This window comes from Ornithorhynchus anatinus, chromosome 10 (assembly GCF_004115215.2).
Source record: "Ornithorhynchus anatinus isolate Pmale09 chromosome 10, mOrnAna1.pri.v4, whole genome shotgun sequence".
Lineage (NCBI taxonomy): Eukaryota > Metazoa > Chordata > Mammalia > Monotremata > Ornithorhynchidae > Ornithorhynchus > Ornithorhynchus anatinus.
In genome coordinates this window covers 46,367,307-46,389,423 of record NC_041737.1, presented here as the reverse complement: position 1 = coordinate 46,389,423, position 22,117 = coordinate 46,367,307, and the positions used below count along the sequence as shown (strand labels likewise).

Sequence of the window (22,117 nt, the reverse complement as noted above, 5' to 3'; positions counted from 1 at the left end):
GGCCGTGCTGCTGTAAAAGAAGTCTACAGCTCTGCTCTCCATGACCCCCTGGAAGCTCTCTCGTGGACCTCCCCATCCTACTCAATCTCCCCTCCCTCCCCCCTTACCTCCCCGGCCATCAGTCATCTGATTTCAGGTTTCAAAGCAGAAACAGGCTAACAGAGCTTATTGAGTTGCGAGATGGATTTGGATTTATTTAGAGAAAGGGGGTTGAGTTGGGGGCTGCTAATTGTGTGAAGGTTCACGAGGGTGGCGATAGGATGCCGTATCGAGCTCTGGCAGAATCAGGGCACCTTCCTGAGAGGAGGGGGGCTGGAGCTAGTCTTGGAATTGGAAGGGAGGGGGTGAGGAGAATGAAGGGGGAGGCTGGTCTAGGGAGAACCAGAGGTGGGGAGAAGGTAGGGGAGAGAGCAGGGTGAAAGAGGCATGAGAGAAGGTGAAGGAAGTTTGGAGAGAGGTCTCGAGCAAGATGAGATGGATAACAGAACCTTGGTACTGGGGAAACTAACTTGATCCCAAAGGCAGATCAAGAATCGATAGATCAATCGATAATATTTACGTCATCAATGGATAGATCACAGACCTGGGAGTCAGAAAGTCGTGGGTTCTAATTCTGACTCTGCCACTTGCCTGCTGTGTGACCTTGGGCAAGTCAGCTCACTTCTCAGGGCCCCAGTTATCTCCTCTGTAAAATGGGGATTGAGACTGTGAGCTTCACATGGGTAGAGACTGTGCCCAACCTTATTTGCTTGAATCCACCCCAGTGCAGTGTCTGGCACACTGTAAGTGCTTAGCAAATACCACAATAATTATTATTGTTATCATTATTATTATTATACAGAATGTTCTACTAAGCACATCTTTGGGTCTAGTGTGAGGAAGTGCTAAAGTTTGGTGGGATGGGAGGGGCCAAGGGGAGGGATTGGGTCTGGTTACGAACTGGGCAGGAAAGCTTTGCTGAGGACCCTCCTCTATCCAATCAATCTATTAGTGGTATTTATTAATCACTTAGTCTGTACCGAGCACTATACTAACCAATTGGATACGGTTAGTAGACACAATCCTAGCCCTCAGTTGGTTCACAATCCAGCTTCCCACTCTGTCCAATCTCTGTCCCTCTCTGTTTCTGCCTGTCTGTCTTTCTGTCTGTTTCTCTTCCCCTTCCCAACATACCTAACATCCTTGGGTTACTCCCTCACCTCCAAAGCTGGCCTCTCTCTCCCCCTCTCCCTCTGCCTGGGATGGCAGTCACAAAGCGCTTTCGGGGCCAGCCAGGCGGATAACCCGAGGGCCGGCGGGCGCCTGGAAACAGCAGCCCCGGGCCCCACCATGGCTGAGGTCATGGAGTTGGGTGCTGCCAAGGGGGCTCCCATCCCTGGGGCCCCCACTCACCCAGCACCATGTTCACAGAGGTGGCACCCTGGCTCCGGGACTATGGCAGCTGTTCCTGCTGGGGGTGCTGGAAGCTGAACCCCCAATCAGTTGGCCAGGAGCAGCATCCCAGTCCCCTCTCTGCTGGCTTGACTCTCAGCCAGAGACTCCTGGCCCCACCAAGTCCAGCTGGTCAGAAGCCCCTTCCTCTCTGACCCCTCCTGCCCAACTTGCTGCATGGCCTAGTGGATAGAGCATGAGCCTGGGATTCAGGCGGTCATGGGTTCTAATCCCAGCTCTGCCACTTGTCTGCTGTGTCACCTTGGGCAAGTCACTTCACTTCTCTGGGCCTCAGTTCCCTCATCTATGAAATGGGGATTAAGACTGTGAGAATCTTGTGGGACAGGGTCCGTGTCCAACCCGATTATCTTGTAACTATCCCAGCTCTTAGAATAGTGCCTGGCACATAGTAAGTACTTAACAAATACCATAATAATAGTAGTTATTATTATTATGTACCCAGTCCTGAGGGTGGGGAGGGGGCTCCTTCCTGGGTACTGCTCCTTCCTTGGATATTTCCCTTGTCAGAAGCTCTTGCAGTGGGGCTGGGCTGGGGGAAGGGGGGAGGTGACAGTGTATGCCCTTTTCCCTCAGCCCCAGAGCCTGTCTGGCCACGTTCCAGTGAAGCTGGCCAAGACCGTCTGCCCCTGGCCAGCAAAGATTCCCCAAGCCCCCCTGAGGGCAAGGGGCCTGAGAGGCTGACCTAGGCTGACCTAGGTTGACCCAAGCATCCAGCAGCTTGGGTTTGACTCCTGTTCTGGCATGAACTAGAGAAAGGCAAAGAAGCAGGGACAAACAGGGGATGGCTCCATTGACCCTGTCACCTTCCTCCTGGCCAGAGGTGGGGGGAGTCAGCAGTGGTCTCTGACTGGCTCTATCCTGGCCAGCACCAAGACCCAAACTGACCACTCGTCCTCTTCTCTGGTCCGGGCGTATCTCTTCCTGCCTGCCCAGCTCAATCTCATTGTCCCCTGACAATGCCTCGGATCCCCTAGGGGTGTGTGGGACTGTGTGTATGTGTGTGTGAATGTACACCTGTATAATATTGTATTTTAATATTAATATCTTGTGATCATACAGGTATCTTGAATTTTTCCCAAGTGCTCTAACTTCAGTTGTCTCATTTTTAACCTGGGAGGTAGGGAAAGGCAGCCATTATTATTATTCATTCTCCTTTTACAGGTGCAAAAAAAGATCTGAGGTACAATGTGGTTCACTGGTTCAGTAACTTGTCTGAGGTCACTCAGCAGGCTGGCAGCAGAGTTGGGATTCAAACCCAGGTCTTCTGACTCCCAGTTCTGGGCTCTTTACGAACTACCCGCTCTGTATTGCTTGAACTTCTGATCCCCGCCTTCATCCAGGGTCACAGAGAATGCACTTGCTGCCCTTTCCATGCCCTGGCAGTAGCCCGCATCCCACCTGCCATCTCTTTAAGTATTCAGAATGCCATTTCTCCCTCCCCTTCCCTGACCTGTTAACTTCAGTCTCTTCTTAATTTCAGCCACTAGCATGCCAGTCAGGTTCTTCTCCATCTCTAGCCTGTAAGCTCCTTGAGGGTAGGGAACATATCTGCCAACTCAATGGAGCCATCCCCCGTTCTTCCCTGCTTTCTTGCCTTTCTCCAACTCATGGCATAGTGGATAGACCTCAGGCCTGGAAGTCAGAAGGACCTGGGTTCTAATTCCATCTCTGCCACGTGTCTGCTGTGTGACCTTAGGCAAGTCACTTCACTTCTGTGGTCCTCAGTGACTTCATCTGTAAAATGGAGACTAGCAGTGTGAGCCCTGTGTAGGACAGGAACTCTGCCCAACTTGATCAGTGCTTAGAACAGTGCTTGGTGCATAGCGCTTAAAAGATACCATTATTATTATTATTAACTTGTATCTCCCTCAGTGCTTAGAACAGTGCTTGACTCATAGTAACTGCTTAACAAGTAATAATAATAATGAATAATTATGGTATTTGTTAAGCACTTACTATGTGCCAAGCACTGTATCAAGTGCTGGGGTAGATACAAGGTAATCAGGTTGCCCCATGTGGAACTCACAGTCTTAAATCCCCATTTTACAGATGAGGTAATTGAGGCACAGAGAAGTTAAGTGACTTGCCCAAAGTCACAGAGCTGACTAGTGACGGAGCGGGGATTAGAACCCATGACCTTTGATTCCCAAGACCGTGCTCTTTCCGCTAAGCCACATTGCTTCTTTAAGCAGTACCGTAATTATTATTATTATATTGTACTTTCTCAAGCGCTAAGTACCGTGCTCTGCACACAGTAAGAGTTCAATAAATTCCATTGGTGATGTTGATGATGATGATGGTGATGATGATGATGATGATGATGATGATCTGAGCGCTTGCTGGGGCCCTCCTTGCCCTTCCTCACCCCCAAATCCCAAGCCTGACTCCTTCCCCTCTCCCAGCGCTTACCAAGCCAGCTGTGGCCTCTCCCCCAGTACACACAGATACGATCTTACTGTGGTCTATTCAGGGAGAGACGTGTCGGAATTCTGCCTGGTGGTTGGGTAAATGGAGAAAGCTGTAGTCTGGGACCCAAGGATCCTGACTTGCAGCATGGTTTGAGTTCTTTCACTCTCTCCCCCTCTCCCTCTCTCTCTCTCTCTCTCTCTCTCTCTCTCTCTCTCTCTCTCCACACACAAGTCCTTCCTTCCCGCCCCCCCACCCTCCAGGAAGACCCCTGCTCCCAGAAGGGAGCAGGAAAGAGAGAAGAGTGGGAAAGATCAGAGGGGTTGGGGCTGGAGGGGAAGGGTGAAAACCCATCCTAGGAGTATTTCCAGGAAAGTTGTGGGGTGACTCAGCTTCCTCTCCACCCGCTTTCCTGCTCTACGCTCCTTAGTGGGGCCGGAAGATGAGAGGAAAGAGAAAGGAGGAAATTTGGGGTGCCAAAGGGATCTGGCTGGCTGCCTCCATTTCTGAACCTGCCTATTTCAGGGTCCTGCTGCATCCTGACCCAGCCAGTTGAAACCACAGGCCGTGTGCTCTGGGATCGGACTGCCTGTGTGTGGGTGGGCTTCTGAGTGTAAGCCACGGTGTGTGACAGTGTACGTGGGTGGGGATGACTGGGTGCGCGGCGCGTGCCTCTGTGTGTGTAATCAATGAGTACACACGTGCGTGACTGGATGTGTGTATGTGTGGAGGTGTCCACGGTTGCCTGGGCCACTGAATGGGGTTCTGCAGGGTGAACGGGTGCAGTGGGCGTGTTTGAGTCGCTGTGACTGAATGTGCATTTAGGCTTTAGTGTGAAGTGTGCCTGTTTGTGGGCACAGTTGTAGGCTCTTGTTTTGGAGTCAGTGTGGAGTATGGTCCTGGGTTTGTGTTACTACATGTGCAGACATGTGATGGTGTGGGTTTGAGCGAGAACATGCATGAGGGTCTTTGCTGTGTATAAGTGTGTACATGTGGGAGAGTGTTGTGTGTGTGTATGGTTGTGTGTGGAGGGTGACTGTGTGTCTGAGTGTGAGCGTGGGTTTTTGCTTTTCCCGCGGGCAGTTGATCTGGGTAGAGAGGAGAGAGAGAGAGGAGGGGGAGAGAAAAGGGGAGGAGGAGGAGGAGGAGAGAGAGAGGGAGCTGGAGAGAGCCCGGCATACAGAGGAGAAGGGGGCGGGTAGGGAGAGAGAGAGAGACAGAGAGAGAGAGAGAATTGGGCAGAGAGAGAAAGGGGGAGTGGGCACAGAGAGAAGGGAGGTAACGGGGAGCAGGGGAGAGAGAAAGGGGGAGCTTGTGGAGAAAGGGGGAGCAGGGGGCGAGGGGCAGCAAAGGGAGAGAGAGAGGGAGAGGGCGTGGAGGAGAGGCGATCCGAGGCTTCGGCAGGTTCGGAGGGAGCAGAGCCGAAGCCCCTGTGGGGCCTAGCACAGTGACCCCGGGGACACGGAGGCCGGGCCGCGGAGCTGGACCCCTGCTGGGGCGACGGACGGGCAGTTGGGGTAATGGGGAGCGCGGAGACGAGCCGGTGGGGAGAGAGGGCTCCTTGGGGCGGCCCTCGGGTGGGCAAGGCTGAGGATGGACTACTCAGAGCAAGCTAGGGCCCAGGGAACAGGCCCTGGGAAGCCAGGCTGGTCCCCTGGGGGGTGGGGAGGAGGAGGGGTGTGTATGCATGTGTGTGTGTGTGTGCGTGTGTGTGTGTGTGTGCGTGTGTGACTATGTGCATATTTTGGGGCATGTATTTAGGTGCATGTATGTGCATTTGCATGTGTGCAAGAAGCAAACATGTTCATGTGTTCGTGCCGTTATGGGTAAGTTCATGTGCTCTCCTGGCGTGAGTATGCACCGAAGGATCCTTCTGAGCTGGCAGAGAGCTGGGTTGAAGAGAGATAGTGAATGTGTGGGTTTAGGAGAGAATGTGTGCGTGTGAACGTACGTGCGTGTGTGTGTGTGTGTGTATGTGTATACGTGTGCACCTGTGGATGAGAATGTGTGGCAAGGATGTGCAGTAGAGAGAATTTTCTGGCTATGCAGATGGGAGGGTTGCATGTAGTGTATGTCATGAAATCTGTGTGTGGATGATGAGCATGGTCAAATGTGCATTTATCTTTTTTGCCTCCTTTTTCATACCTTCTCTCCCCATTCCTGACTGGTGATTTAATGTGTGTGTGTGTGTGTATGTGTGTGTGAGAGATTGAGAGAGAGAGAGAGAGAGAGAGATGGGTGGGTGTGGGCATGTGAGAGAGAAAGACCAGCTGCAGAACCTAAAAAGCCTGGCCTGGCCTTCTTCCCCAGAGCCTGGCTATCCAGTGGATGAGTTTGGGGGAGGGGTAAACTCTTGGAACCTCCAGGGAGCAGGGGTGGGAGGAGGGGAGGGAGACAGATTGAGATGGGGCAGGGGGTAAGGGGAAGCCCAGACTGGGACAGCCCAGGGAGGAGACAGGCTCAGAGCCTGAGCCTTGGGACTCCCACGGAAGGCTGTTTCTCATCCTCTCTCCAGGCTCCGGCTGCCTCCTTTAAGCCTCAGTTCCCTGGATGGCTGAAGGGCCAGCGCCCTGGCTTATGGACAGTGCTGTGGGCGAGGGACCAGACTGCAGGGCAGCTGAGAGCCCCCCTTGGGGAAGCTGACTGGTGGGGAGGGGGCATAGGGTCAGTGGGGTGAACTGACCCTCTGGGCTGCGGAGAGGAATGTGGAGCGAGGGCCACTAGAGGGGTGGGAGATCGATGCTGCAGCATTTAGGACACGTGGCCCTCTGGGGAGGCTGAGGAGCCAGGGCTGGGCTCTAGGCGGGCTAGAGGTTGGGTGGGGTGGGCCAGAGGAAGGCAGGGGAGATAGGGGGAGGAGCAAGGGCCCTCCTGATGGCTGAGTGGAGGTGCAGAGCATCGACCCCCAAGGGAGCAGAGTCCTCTGGGGTCTCCGAGCCAGGGGCATGTCAGAGGCCAGCAGAATATCATCCCCTAGGCCAGGCTCCCCAGCTAGCATTCTGTTTACTGTTATATTGGACTTTCCCAAGAACTTAGTACAGGGCTCTGCACACAGTAAGCGCTCAATAAATACTAATGAATGTATGAATGAATGAATCCCGCTCTCGAGAGGAAAGAGGTCTCTCTCTGCAGACACTGCTCACCCAGGCTTCTCTCCCTTCTCTGCAGGCGGCCAGGAAGCGGACAGACAGACAGCATCTCCCCCGCACCCCGACACTGCGGCACGGACCCCACCCACTGAGTGGGACTATGGCGGGGCGAAGCTGGGCAGGGATAGGGCTGTTGTGTTGGATCTTGCTGGACGCTCGCCCTGCAGCCCCTCAGCCCATATCCCTGCTCCCTGGGGCTCCCCTCACCACCTTGGCCCAATCTCCTCAAAGTGAAGCCTCTCTGCTGTCTCTAAACTTGGGGCTCAATTTCAAGATCCAGGTGCGGGGGTCTGGTGCCACCCGGGGGGGTGCCGTCACGGAGACCCAACCCGGCCAGGGTCCCGCAAGGGAGCCCGAAGGACTCCGCTCGGACCGTCCCGGGGGCTCACCACCGGAGTGGGGATCTGCTGAGGGCAGCTCTCCCTCTTCTGGCACCTCCCTGACCTCCGAACCAGTCCCCAGCAGCCCCAGGCCCATAGACAGGCTTCCCCACCTGCACCAGCACCGGCCCGGCCCAGCCTCCCTGGCTCCGGGCCCCACAGCTTCCCGGCCCCGCAGCAGTCAGCTGGAACTGGAACTGGAGGTGGCCCTGAGGGCGGGAGCCAGTCCCACTGCCGGGGGAATGCTGGAGGGGCGCAGGGCCCTGCCCCTTCTGCCCAGCCTGCGAGTCAGCCTGGCGGAGATCGCGGACCGCCTCGGGGCCTCCGGTGAGTGGCAGGGCCGGGGGGAGCTCTGAGGGTGGGTGAGCATCGGTGGGCCGAGTTGATCCCGGGATGGTTGGGAAAACCCCGACAACTACACATCTTTGTCCACACAGTGGTCTCCACTCTCAGCACTTCAAAGTGTGCACAGGACCTGGGGGCATGTGTTGGCCTGCCGGTTTGCATCCCAGCATGCCTTCGTGAACCTTGTGGTGTCTGGGCCCCAGTGACTCTGATACCCACCCTAAGGGAGTTTTACGCATAGGGCACCTGGGCTGAGTGAGCTCCAGGGGCCATGGTGTGGGTGGCAGGGCAGGGGATGAGAGCTGCCCAGCTGCCTCCCCAGGAGTTTGCGCTTCTCCTCCCAGGTTTCTTTGGCACCACCCTGTTCCCGTCACTGGCCCCGTCCCTGTCCCCGTCCCCCGAGGAGCTGGAGCCCCTGGAGGAGAATGACACTGGCAGCACTCTGGGCTCGCTTTCCTCCACCAGCCCTGCCACAGGAGGGACCCCGACTGCAGGAGGGACCCCGGCCACGGGAAGGGCCTCGGTCACAGAGGGGGTCCCCCCACTTGGAGGAAGGACCCCAGCCACAGGAGGGATCCTGGCGACAGGAAGGATCTCATCCCCAGGTGAGTGGACCCTGAGGTTGCTGGGAACTTTTTTTTCCTTTCTGCAGTGCTGTTCCTCTACTCTTCCTTTCCCTCTGTCTTGGCTTTGCCCCAGTTTCCCCTTCCTCACCCTCTTCTTTCCTCCTGACTCCCTCTTTACCCTACCTTCCTCTTCCAGCCTGCGGCTGCTTCTCTGGCTGTCTGGTCTAAAGTGCTGGACTGTCATGGGTGGGCAGAGCTGGGAAGATTGGGTGGGGGGGCAAGCTTTGCCCAAGCCACACGCTGAGCCCTCTGGCTTCCTCCCTTGCTCCCTCCCATTCCTTGAGAACGAGCCTACACAACAATTAGGGCTGCACTTACCACCTCCTTTCTCTGCCCCTGCAACACAGCCAGACTGTGTCTCTTAGGTCTCTCTTGCCTAGACCTCCTCAGACCTACCAAGGACACGCTAAGGACATGCACCTATGAACGTAGGGGGCATCTCAGCCCACCTTGTACCCCTGGGCCCCGATCCTGCCAACTTATTCACTTTACTCCCCGTCTCTGCACTCGAAGTCCTGGGCTGGGTTGGGAGAGAGAGGCCAGTTCAGGACTCTCCTAGCTAATGGTGCCACCTGTCTACTCTGCCCGGGGCAGAGCCACTGAAATGACCCAGATCTCGAGCAGTGGAGTCCAGGCTGGGCATGAGTTAGCTGCAAAGCTCTGCTGGTTCTTGGCTGATCGTGAGACAGCCCCCATTCCTGCCCTCCCTGAGCTCTAGCCTGGTGGATGGGGACCACCTGGGGGGCCTGTGGCCTCTGACAAGAGGTGAGAGCAGGGGTCCTTCAAGGCAGTCATGTTTGCTTATGAAAGGTGCAGGTAGGCAGATCTGAGGGGTGCCTACTGGTATGACCGGCACCCAGCGGGTCCCAGTACAAATGAGCCTGATCCTCCAAGGGCTCTAATTGGGCTGGGCCAAATAATAATAATAATAATGATATTTGGTAAGTGCTTACTATGTGCCAAGCTCTGTTCTAAGCACTGGGGGAAATCCAAGATAATCAGGTTGTCCCACGTGGGGCTCACAATCTTAATCCCCATTTTATAGATGAGGCAGCTGAGGCACAGAGAAGGTAAGTGACCTGCCCAAGGTCACACAGGTGACAAGTGGCAGGGCCGGTATTAGAACCCACAACCTCCGACTCCCCAGCCCATGCGCTTTCCACTGAGCCAAGCTGCTCGGCTCTGGTCAGTGAAGACAAGGGTGGATAGGGTGAGCAGGAGCAGAGGGCTCAGAACAGCATGGTCATTCCTGGTAAAGCAACAGGTCTTGGGGTTGGGCTGGACTTTGCATAAGCAGGGGCAGGCGGGAAGCGAGAGCGAGGACAGAGAGAGCAGCGTTGACAGTCAGTGAGTCTTCACAGAGCGGTCCCATCGACGAAGGGGCCCCTGCTTGCTGCCCAGTCTTCCTGCTGCTACTGCGGCCTGCGGTGGGTAATCTGGGAAGGCTTCCTGTAGGAGGAAGGCTATGTGGGAGGAATGAGAGGGGAATATGGGTTCTGCTGTAGGGAGGAATTGGAGTTGGCTGGGAGGGAGGTGTAGGGGATCGGCAGGGGTGAGACCCTGGAGTGGAGTTCTACCCTGCAGGCTGGGAAGAAGTCAGCCGAGGATCAGAGGAGTCGAGTCCGAAGGAGATTCGAGGGGAGAGAGCCCAGCCTCCCTAGGCAGAGTCACCGCCCCCAGATGCGGCTCAACGGCTGTGCCCATTGGCACTTGCGTGGTCCTTTCTGGTGGAGTGGCCTGGGGAAGGAGGGGTGGGGGCTCTCTCGCATGAGGTGCCCGGTGCTGCCGGTGGCAGAGCCCGGGACTGGCTCAAGAGAGATGCTGTCTGGCAGCCTGTCGGTTCATGGAATGGGCACAGCCACCCACTGGGACCTAATGACTCTGGACAAGGGCAGAGGCAGCTCAGCTCAGCAGCCCGCTCACCCCTCCGTCCCTCCTGGCTCTGCCTCTCCCCTTTGCCAGGGGCTGGGCTCTGGACCCACTCCTTGGGCATGAGGAAGAGAGGGCCAGAAGGGGGTGAGCAGTCAGTCAGTCAGGCAGTCATACTCACTGAGTGCTTCCTGTGTGTAGAACACTGCACTAAGCTACGGGAGAGTGCACTATAGCAATGAACAGACACATTCCCTGCCCAAAACAAGCTTACAGTCCAGAGGGGGAGACAGACATTAATTGAAGTAAATAAAATTATGGATATGTACGTAAGTGCTGTGGGTCTAAGAGGGGGATGAATGAAGGGAGCAAGTCAGGGAGACAGAGAAGGGAATGGGAGAAGAGGAAATGAGGGCTTAGTCAGGGAAGGCCTCTTGGAGGAGCTGTGACTTCAATAAGACTCTGAAGGGTAATTACCTTCCTGACATAATAATAATAAAGGCATTGTTAAGCCCTTACTATGTGCCAGGCACTGTTCTAAGCTCTGGGGTAGATACAAGACAGTCGGGTTTTTAGACTTTGAGCCTGTTGTTAGGCAGGGATTGTCTCTAACTGTTGCCAAATTGTACATTCCAAACACTTAGTCCAGTGCTGTGCACACAGTAAGCGACTGAATGATTGAAGGTTGGACACAGTCCCCGTCTCACATAGGGCTCACAGTCTTAATCCCCATTTTACAGATGAGGGAACTGAGACCCAGAGAAGTGAAGTGATTTGCCCAAGGTCACAAAGCAGACAAGCGGAAGAGCCAGGATTAGAATCCAGGTTTTTCTGACTCCCAGGCCCATGCCCTTTCTCTAGACCATGCTACTCTGTGGACATGAGGAGGGAGGGCATTGCAGACCAGAGGCAGGACATGGATGAGAGGTCAGCAGTGAGATAAATGAGATCTAGGTACAGTGAGGAGGTTAGCATTAAGAGAGCAAAGTGTGCGGGCTGGGCTGTAGTAGGAGAGTAGATCCATCACTGAAGACTGGCCAGGCGGTCAGGCCCCGGGGCCCTCCCCGCCCCTCCCTGGGGGAGCCTGACCTGTGGGGGCAGCCAGGGCTGTTCCCCCTGCCGCCACCTCTCTCCTTCCCTCCTGGCCATCCCCACTCCCGTCACCCCCCACCTCTCCTCCCCTCCTGTTGCTTAGGCTGCTGACCCTTTGACCCCCTATGGGCCATCCTCCGCCCCCATCACCGAAGCCCCTGGGAAACTGAGAGAGCTGGATCCCAGCTAAGAAGCTGGGGGAGGGGAGGGGCCCCCAACCAGCTGCAGCTTCAAAGCCTGGTCCCCCGGTTGTTCCTCTCCCAGCCCCTTTGATCTGGACTTCTGGCTGATAAACAGTCTCTACCTCCCACTGCCCCTCCTCCCAATTCTCCCACACCTCTTGGTCCCTCCACACCACCTTCCCTCCATCCCTTCTTTCCTCCCTCCCTTCCACCTCTTTCTGGCGATCTCCTTTGCCCAACCCCTCCTGTGAGGCAGAGCCAGGGCTCCGGGCAGGAGACAGATCCAGGGCTGGTGTTATGTGGGTAATAGGAGAGTGCTGAGGGGCTCCACAGAGGAACCAAGCTGGGTAACAAGGAGGCTCTTCTTCAGAAGCCCTATCAGTTCAGAGCAGGGTGGACCGGAAGACATCTCCAACCTTAAATTAATTTCCCATGAAGTTCTGGGGTCCAAGGGCTAAGCGTAGGGTGTGGACTCTGACCAGAGCCCAGAGTGGGGCCGTGGAGAGGGTACAGTGAGGTTGGCTCGATGCTGGGCCTCAGAAACAGACTCGTGGCAGGCAGGGACAGGTGGAGACTGATAGGAGCTCTGGATCCAACAAGGGAAGGGACAGTGGAGTCTGTGGTGTATATATAGGGAGGTCAAGCCTCGACCTGGGTCTTGGAGCGGGGCTGGCTGGCGGGAGGGCTGGCTAGCTGGGCAGCTGGCAAGTGGGAGGCTCCGGTAGGTCCCTGTGAACCAGCAGAGGCAGGAGCCCATAGTGTGTCTCCCGGCAGCCAGGCAGACAGCTGGGAAGGAGAGACAGCTGCCTTTCCAGGGGGAGGGAGGTTCTCTGATGGTCTGCCAGCCCAGAGGGGTGGGCATTAGTTCCAGGCATGTGTGTGGGTATGATTTTTTGGGGGGGCCTGTAGTGAGGGACAAGGGGAGAGAGTGACCTTCTTGTTTTCAGGATGCAGTTGGAGCCCAAGGAGTGTGTACACTAACCCTATCACGCTCCCTCTCCCTGCCCACTGCCCTTCTCCAGGTTGGTGTCTCTGGGGGCTGGTCCTACACAGAGTGGGGTGTATTCCTGGTGTTCCCTTGGATTGCCCGGACGTGGCGTGGTGGCTCCAGGCCCCCAGGAGGAATCCAGTGACTGGCGTCGGGGTGGCTGGGGCTCTGGCAGCCGGGATTCCCCTCCCACCCTCACTCCCGTCCACAGCTGCCTCACCTCCCCCTTGCTCTGTAGTCTCTCTCTCTCTCTCTCTCTCTCCCTCTCCCCTAATCCCTTCTGTAGTTGTGCTCTCGCTTCTCTCCTCCCTTTCCTCTTCCCCTGCTCTGTAGTAGTGCAGCATGGCTTAGTGGAAAGAGCACATGCTTGGGAGTCACAGGTCTTGGGTTCTGATTCCGGTGCCACCACTTGACAGCTGTGTGACTTTGGGCAAGTCACTTCACTTCTCTGCGCCTCAGCTACCTCATCTGTAAAATGGGGATTAAGACTGTCAGCCCCACCTGGGACAACCTGATTACCTTGTACCTACCCCAGTGCTTAGAACAGTGCTTGGCACAAAGAAGTGCTTAACAGATATTATTATTGTTATTATTATTAATAACGCTCTCTGTGGCATGGCCTAGTGGATAGGCCAGGGAGTCAGAGGACGTGGGTTCTAATCCCGGCTCTGCCACATGTCTGCTGTGTGACCGTGCGCAAGTCACTTCACTTCTCTGTGCCTCAGTTCCCTCATCTGTAATAATCCCGATTTTACAGACAGGAACTCTATCCAACCTGATTACCTTGTATCTACTATATCACTTAGAACAGTACTTGGCTCTTAGCACATAAAAAATATCACAATTATTATTATTATTTCGATTCTCTCTCCCTCTACCCCTGCTCCATACCAGTGCTCTGTCTCTCCTCCTTCTCCCCCTCCCCCTGCTCTGTAGCAGTGCTTTGCCTCTCTTCCATCTCCCTCACCCCATTCTGTAGTAATGCTCTGCCTCTCCTCCCTCTCCTCCTTCCCTCTTCTCTGCAGTAGTGCTCCTTTACCCTCTCCCCCTTGCTCTGGTCTGCAGTAGTACTCTTTGTCCTTCTCCCTCTCCCCCTGCTGCTCTGTAGAAGTGCTCTCTGCTCCACCAGCTCCTCCCCATCCCTCCTTGCCTCTCCCCTTTAGAGGGGAAAGGATTTCAGAATCGGTTCCCATCCCTGCCACTCCAGACCATCTGCTACGAATGCCTCTTCTACTGCAGCTTCTAATAATAGTATTAATAATTGTGGAATCTGTTAAGTGTTTACTATGTGCTAAATGCTGGAGTACATAGAAGATAATCTGATTGGACACAGTCTCTGTTCCACATGATGCTCAGAGTTTAAAGGGAAAGGGAAAACAGGTATTCAATCCCCATTTTACAGATAAGGAAACTGAGACCCAGAGAAGCTAACTGACTTGCCCAGATCACTCAGCAGAAAACAGTGGGGCCGGGAAGAGAACTCTGGTTTCTTGACTCTCCTTCTAATAGTAATAATAATAATGTTGGTACTTGTTAAGTGCTTACTATGTGCAGAGCACTGTTCTAAGTGCTAGGGTAGATACAAGGTAATCAGGTTGTCCCACATAATAATGATGGTATTTGTTAAGCGCTTATTATGTGCCGAGCACTGTTCTAAGCGTTGGGTAGATACAGGGGAATCAGGTTGTCCCACGTGGGGCTCACAGTCTTAATCCCCATTTTACAGATGAGGTAACTGAGGCACAGAGAAGTTAAGTGACTTGCCCACAGTTACACAGCTGACAAGTGGCAGAGCTGGGATTCAAACTCATGACCTCTGACTCCAAAGCCCGTGCTCTTTCCACTAAGCCACGCTGCTTCCCACATTAGGCTCACAGATCCTCCTCCTACCCTGTAAGCTTCTTGTGGGCAGGGATCATGTCCACTAACTCTGTTGTGTTATACTCTCCCAAGCACTTCAGAGACGCAGCGGCATAGCCTAGAGGATAAAGCATGGGCCTGGGAGTCAGAAGGACCTGGATTCTTATCCCGGATCTTCCACTTGTCTGCTGTGTGACCTTGGGCAAGTCACTTTTCTGTGCCTCAATTCCCTCATCTTAAAATGGAAATTAAGATTCCTAGCCCCATGTGAGACTAGGACTGTGTCCAACTGAGTACCTTGAATCTACCGTAGCACTTAGTATAGTGACTGGCACATAGGGCTTAACAAATACCATAAAAACAAAAACAAACATTTAGTACAGTTGCTCTACACACAGTAGATGCTCAATAAATACAATGGATTGATTGATTGACCCCCAGTCCTGTGCTCTTTCTACTTGACCACACTGCTTTTCGCCTCTAACCCGCTCTGTTCTGCTTCATGGACCTACTAGCTCCTCTTTCCAGAAGCTGCCATTCTCAGAGCGCTTTGGGATAGATTCTGGGTCCCTTTAAGGGCTGTTCTGTGGATAAGCAGGGGCCAGGGGGACACCTGAGGGCACAAGAAAGACTCCCTGAATTCCTCCTTATTGCTAGCTCGAATCATTCCCACTCTCCAGGTTCCAATTCTTCCTCAGCTGCTGCCACTGACAGCCAGCCTTAGGCCCCCCCAGGGAGGTTGGGTCTGTTTGGCCTGCTGGAAATGAGGTCGGTAATTGTCCCAGGAGCCAATGGGCATTCTGGCAGCTCTTACAAATATTTGCCCTGGAGATGAAACGATTGACATTGACACACAGTGGGTCCTCCACAGACCCAGACCCTGGGAAGTCCTGCCAGGGCCCTGGAGGCTCAGCCAGAGACCCATCTGCCTCTTTAGTGGCTGGAGGAGGGGCCGCTGTGTTTGAGAAACTTGGGGCAGGGAAGGTGGCTACCATACTCTGGTCCCTCCCCAATCAAGGTGGCCTTTCCAGAGGAGTTAGGCTGTGAGGAAGGGGGAGCTGGAGTTTTGACGGAGGGGAGGGAAATATCTGGGGAGGAGGAAAAGGGAATGAAAAAGGAATGGAAATCCACCAGTCGATCAATGGTCAATCAGTGGTATTTGATGAGCATTTACTGACTGCGAAGCGCTCTACTAGATGCGTGGGAGAATACAACAGAATTGGTAGACACGTTCTTTCCCCAGATGGAGCTTACAGTCAAGAGGGGGAGAGCAGAGGTGGGATTCCTAAAATGGCGGGGAGATGGTTCAGGAAAAGGTGAGTCAAGTAGAAACTGGATGTCCATCAATTAATCAGTCAATCAATCAATAGTATCGACTGATCAGCTTCTATGAGCAAAAGCACAGAGCTCAGGGCTGGAGAGATCTGATTCCTGTCCTCAAAGAGATTTCAGTCCAGCAGGGGAGACAGACACAGAAAGTATGTGTGTGGGAAGTTTGGGGGGAGGTGATCCAGGGGAGAGGTTGTGGGCTGTGAAAGACAGAGAACAGTGCTTGGCATGAAAAAAAAATGATGGTATTTGTTAAGTGCTTACTATGTTCCAAGCACTCTTCTAAGCACTGGGATAGATACAAGATAATCAGGCTGTCCCACATGGGGCTAACAGTCTTAATCCCCATGTTACAGATGAGGGAACTGAGGCAACGAGAAGATGAGTGACTTGCCCAAGGTCACATAGCAGACAAGTGGCAGAGCTGGGATTAGAACCCATGACCTCTGACTCCCAAGCCTGGGCTCTTTCCACTAAACCAGGGTGCTAATGCCATAATTATTATTATTATTTGAGAAGAAGAAGCGCACTTAGTGGATGAAGCACTGGCTTGGGAGTCTGAAGGACTTGGGTTCTAATCCCAGTTCTTCCACTTGTCTGTTATGTGACTTTGGGCAAATCATTTAACTTCTCTGTGTCTCAGTTATCGCATCTGTAAAATGGGGATTAAGACTGTGAGCCCCACGTGAGACATGGACTGTGTCCAACACGATTAGCATATATCTATTCTAACACAATACAATGCTTGGTACATAATAAGCACTTAACAAATGCCATTAAAAAAAAAGAAGAAGAAAATGAAGGGATGACCTGAATGGATGGGGAAAGAGGTTGGAGGGGGGGTCTGGTATAAAGAGAGGAGAGAGGCTGAAGGACCGTACCCTCTCCCTTTGGGATGGTTGGCCATGGGGGATGTAGAAGCTCCTCCGCTAATGGCAGCGGGGAGGCGAGTGCTGGCATTCTAACCTCAGTCTCTTGGCTCCTTTTCCCGTAGCCTTCACTCCCAGCACAGAAGGCTCCTCCCCAACCAGACCAGAGGGCCCTACGGGCCAGCCGGACTGCTGGCCCGAGCCTTGTGACCCACTGGTCCTTCCAGAGCCCGAGGAGCGCCCCCCGGCAGCCCCCCTGGCTCCCCTGTTCCTGGCTCTGGAGTCCGACTGGACGGTGGCCCGGACCCACTGGGGGCTGGCTTGGGAGGCCCACGTATATGGGGCCGGGGCCCTGTTTGGGCTGGTGGCTTTGCTGGCCCTGCTGAGCCTGGCCCTCCTGCCCTGGCGCTGCCCTCCCGGGACTCCTTGCCTGGCGCTGCTGGACCTGCTTCTGTTCTCGGCAGGCACCGCCCACGCCTTCCCGCTCTTCTACGATGCCTACGGGCACCAGGCCCGCCTGCCGGCCCTGGCCCGGCTGCTGCTGCGGGACTTGACCCTCCCTTGCCTGTCCGCCTGTTTGGGGCTGTCCTGCCTGCTGCTGGCCCGGCCCCGTTCCCCCCGCTGCCCCTGCGGCCTGGCGGCTCTGCTCCTCCTGCTCCTGGCCCTCTCGGCGGGTGCCGTCCTGGCCGGTGCCACCCACCGCCCGCTGCTGCCCCTGCTCCTGGCCTCCCGCGGCCTCACGGCCCTGGTGGCGGCCCTGCTCTCGGGGGCCTTGATGGTCCTCTCCTGCCCGAGGAGCCGGAGGGCTGGTGTTCCCCACGGGGGCCCCTGCTCCCAGGCCGCCACCCTGACGCCCCTGACCCGGGGCCCCTTCCCCCGGCCCGGGCCCTGGCGGCGGGCGGCTCGCACAGCCCCTGTGGCGGGGGTCTTTGGGCTGCTGAGCGGGGGGCTGCAGGGCTACGCGGTGCTGCACACACTGGGCTACGGGGGCCAGCCCGGCCTGGGGGCCGCCTGGCCCTGGTGGGCCTTCCAGCTGGGGGCTCGGCTGGGCGAGGCTGGTGTGGCCCTACCCCTGGCGCTGCTCGGCCTCTACCCAGCCCTTTGCAGCCCTCGCCCGCCCCCGCGCTGTTGGGCCAAGCTGCTCCGCCTCTCGCCGGGGGCCTGGGCCAAGGGGCCCGGGGAGAAGCCGTCCCCGGAAGAGGCCGGTGGGCGAGCTGAGGCCGAGCTGGTGCCCCTGTGCGCGCTAACGGGCCCGGGCCCGGACCTGCTGCCCCTGGGCGGGGGCCGGGGCCTCGAGGGGGCGGCCCCGGCCCCGGCCCCGTCCTCATCTCCGGGCAGCGACGGAACCGAGGACTTCTGCCCGCCATCTCCCATTGACCTGCGCCGCAGCATCGCCGAGGCGCTCCTCGGCAGTGAGGCCCTGCTGGGCCCCGGTCTCCTCTTCACGGGCCCTGCCATATGTGGGGCCGGACAGGGCTCCCCGGAGCCCCCCTCTCCGGGCCCCTGGCCACCCGGCAGCAACGCCTCCTCCGACTCCCCATTTGGACTGTCCCGAGACGGCTCATCCGTCCTGCTCTGCTCCAGCCCCGACAGGCCCCCGGGCTTCCCGTCGGTCACCGACCCGGGCCGCTCTGGGCGCTGTTACCGGGCTCTGGCGCCGACCCGCCGGGCATCCCCTGGACCCCTACTGCAGGAGCGGCTCCCGGATGCCCACCGGCAGATGGACGAGCTCAGCGTGGGCAGTGACACCATAGACTTGTGATACCAAGAGGAGGGGCCCCACCACTCCTCCTCCCCCTGCCTGGCCCCCAGAGCCCGCATTGCCTGTGACCTGCACACTGTGGTCTACCCCTGCCCTGACTGGACCAGACTCCTTCCCCAGCCACAGTCCCTGGGCTCTCCTGGCCAGAGCCGGACCCTTCGTCTAGTGGGACTGGCTGATTGGCTGGCTGGTTGGCTGGTTGGCTGGCTGGTTGGTTGGTTGCCCGGCTAGTTGGTTGGTTGCCCGACTGACTAGTTGGTTGGCTGGTTGGCTATCTGGTTGGTTGGCTGGCTGGTTGGTTGGTTGGCTGATTGGCTGTTTGGTTGGCTGGTTGAATGGTTGGCTGGCTGTCTGGTTGGTTGCCTAGATAGTTGGCTGGCTGTCTGGCTTTTCTGGTTGGTTGCCTGGCTAGTTGGCTGGCTGGCTGGTTGGCTGGCTGGTTGGAAGGGCATTAGGGGATGAGCAACTGAGAGGCCACTCTTCATAATCCCAGGGCCTCTTTCCTCATCGTCCAGGTCCGGGGCTCCCCCAGGGTTGCCTCTAGCCCAGCTAGACTCTCCGAGGCATTCACTTTGGCATTCACCAGCAATAACGCCACGAGGTGCCCCACCTGCCCCCACCCTTCGTGGGCATCCTGAGGGCATTCCCAAGGGCTGGGCTTCCTTGAGCCCCTCCCTCCCTTCCCCAGTACCTACAGGAACCTTCCATCTAGTGGGGAACTTGGACCTTGCCTCCCCAGCTCCTGTCCCCCACACTGAATTGACTCCTGTCCCCAAAGCAACACCCTTGACCTGTCCAGCAGTTTCCTCTCTGACCTGGCTCAAAGTGGCCACTTTTAGAGCTAAATTATCAATAAAATATTTTCTGCAGAGAAGAGTCCAGTCTCCCAGCTTTGCGTGTTTGTGTGTGTGTGACACAGAGTAGGAGCAACAGTGTGTACAACCCCTGCTTTCCTGAACCTGTTTTTTTTAAGTGGTATTCATTAAGAGCTATGTGCCAGTCACAGTACTAAGTAAGTGCTAGGGTAGATACAAGATAATCAGGTTGGATATAGTCCATGTCCCACATGGGACTCACAGTCTTAATCCCCATTTTACAAACTGAGGCACAGAGAAGTTAGTTGACTTGAGAAGTTAGAAGACAAATGGCAGAGGCAGAATTAGAACCCAGGGCCTCTGACTCCCAGGCTCACGCTCATTGCACTATGCCATGCCGCTTCTCTGTTCAGACCAAAGCTTAGGAGCTCTGAATGGGGCTGAGCTTGTGGTCTCATGTCCGCTGGAACACGGCTACATCTCCTCCCCAGCTCCCTCCTCATCCAGTGCTGGCAACCCACCCTAGGCTCATGGGCACCTCCTCTGAAGACTCAGGAAGGGTATGCTCAGACCAACTGCTTCTCTCTGGTCTTCCACCTCTTGGATGGGAGCAGAGAGACGGCGGGGCAGGCCAGACCCTTCCCAGGGATGAGAGTGGAAGATGGGCTCACCAGTCACGTTGGGAAGCAGCGTGGCTCAGTGGAAAAGAGCCTGGGCTTTGGAGTCAGAGGTCATGAGTTCGACTCCCGGCTCTGCCACTTGTCAGCTGTGTGACTGTGGGCAAGTCACTTCACTTCTCTGTGCCTCAGTTACCTCATCTGTAAAATGGGGATTAACTGTGAGCCCTACGTGGGACAACCTGTTTCCCCTATGTCTACCCCAGCGCTTAGAACAGTGCTCTGCACATAGTAAGCGCTTAACAAATACCAACATTATTATTATTATTGTTAGTCGATACTGGCCCCATCCCCGGTCAATGTCCCAGGCTGGGGCCAGCTCTGGAGGGTGTTAAGGATCAGTTTCTGGGCATGGCGGTGTCCATGCTGGAATGTTTGCTAACTGGCTGGGTCTCCCAGACCACATCGTTGAGCAGACAGCGCTCCCTGCCCTCATTCCCAGGCCCCCCTCAGCCACCATCCATTCTCTCCCATCTATCTCTTCTTCCCCAGACCCCTTCCCTTTGTGCCAAACCCCAACAAGGGTGCCCAGGAATCCCTTTCCACTTCAGGCCCGTGGCTCTCTGTAGACTGCCTGATTCCCCTGCCCCAACCATTAGCTCTTTTGTGCCACTGGGCAGAGCCTATTTTTCTCTCATGGGCCCCAGAATTTAAACCTTATGCGTTTCCAAGGGCCTGAGTTTGTCTTGACTGTCAGGGTGGATGGGAGGAGAATTTTGCCTGAAACATGGACATCTTGGTTCAGCAGGTGTCTTAAGGTTATAAAAACTAAAACCTGGCATTTCTGTGGCAGAAATAGTGGTGATTCCAGCGAAACCCCCCACCCTTCCATCCCCCAACTTTGACCATCTCTGCCTTTCCCACTGCTGCGGCAAGCTAGGTTGGGAAGACAGGGGCAAGTTTAGGGGAGAGGGGTGCTAGGGCCAGGGGCTCTTGGGAGCGGGGATGGGGAAGAGGCAGTTGGCGGTGTTGAGAGGGCAGGGAGAGCTAGTTATAGGGGGAGGGGAAAAAGGAACTGAGGGCTAGCATTCTCGGGGCTTTAGTGCTGAGGTCCCTTGCCCACACCTACCCATACCCAGCCTGGCACCAGCCGCTCCCCTCCGAATCCTCTCTGCCCTGAGCTGTGCCGCACTCTCAGCCTGACTCAAATTATGAGCATTTCTCAGTGGAGGAGCAGGAGGAGGAGCTGAGCCTAGGCCGGCTCCCTGCCTTGCCTCTGTTGCTTTTGATTTAAAGAAATACTGTCTGGGAAAATCACTCTTCCCCCCCTTCCCCGCCTGCTCCCTCTTCTCTGCCTCTTGTTCTCCACTGAAGGGGTGGCGGCGACGCAGCAGGGAGAAGCCCGCCTGAAAAATGTCATTATGATGCTCGCAGGCCCAGCGTGATGGAATGATGTCAATCTGTTGTGCTGCACATGAAGCATGACCTAGTCCCAGACTGGGATGTGATGCGTTCTGCAGAACGTGTGAAGGGAGTAGGGACGGGAAGGCTAAATGGCTGACTCGGGCCCTATCCCTCTCCCCAACACCGGGCCCGGATCCCAGACCAGGGAAGGAGCAGAGGGTCCCTCCCCACTTGGGACAATCGGAGGACTAAACCTGGTTTTGGTGAAAGGAGAGGGTGGGTGGGATTCAGGCCCGCCCCTGCTCCGCTCAGCCCTTTCTCTTCTCTTCCCTCTCCCCTCCCCTCCCCTCTTGCTCCTTCTGGCCCCGGCCTGCTGCTCGTTGATGGATGGGGTGGCGGCTGGCCCTTAATTTCCCCTGGCAGTCAGCATCATGACTGGTGCCCTGGGCGGGCCGGGAGGATGGGGGAGGGAAAGCTTCCAGGACAGCCCTGCTGGCACACTTTCAAGGGCTATTTATGGGAAAGTATCCCCGATTTAATGAGCCCTGGCCCTCCCAGACCTGAGAGGATGTGGAGTGGGGGTTGGGGGGCGGGGGGAGAGGAAGGACTGAGCCATAGGGAAGGGGACCCAAGAGTGGGGTTGGGGTAGGGTCCATGGGGCTAGGCCTGGTATGGGAGGGGGGTCCCCTGTTCACGCCTACCTCTGGCCCACCCAGGCCGACCGACCTCTGGCCCACGTCCTACTGCTGACCTGGAATGCCCTCCCTCCTCACCTCCGCCAAACTCTCTTCCCCTCTTCAAAGCCCTACTGAGAGCTCTCCTCTTCCGAGAGGCCTTCCCAGACTGAGCTTCCCCTTTTCCCTCTGCTCCCTCTCTGCTCCTTCCCCCTTCCCCCCTTCACCTCCCCTCAGCTAAGTCCCCTTTGCCTCTGCTCCTCCCCCTCTCCCTTCCCCTCCCCTCAGCCCTGTGCTC

The 22,117-nt window shown here is 56.1% G+C and overlaps 1 protein-coding gene across 1 annotated transcript; it reads left to right on the top strand.

Annotated features, from left to right (window-relative positions):
* The first annotated feature begins 5,231 nt into the window (after positions 1-5,231).
* PRRT4 (proline rich transmembrane protein 4) lies at positions 5,232-19,185 on the top strand. The gene is made up of 4 exons (XM_029073540.2): positions 5,232-5,375; positions 7,027-7,714; positions 8,077-8,337; positions 16,673-19,185. Exons 2-4 carry the CDS (start codon positions 7,108-7,110, stop codon positions 18,307-18,309), a joined length of 2,505 nt encoding a protein of 834 aa, XP_028929373.1. The 5' UTR covers positions 5,232-5,375; positions 7,027-7,107; the 3' UTR covers positions 18,310-19,185.
* The last annotated feature ends 2,932 nt before the right edge of the window (positions 19,186-22,117 follow it).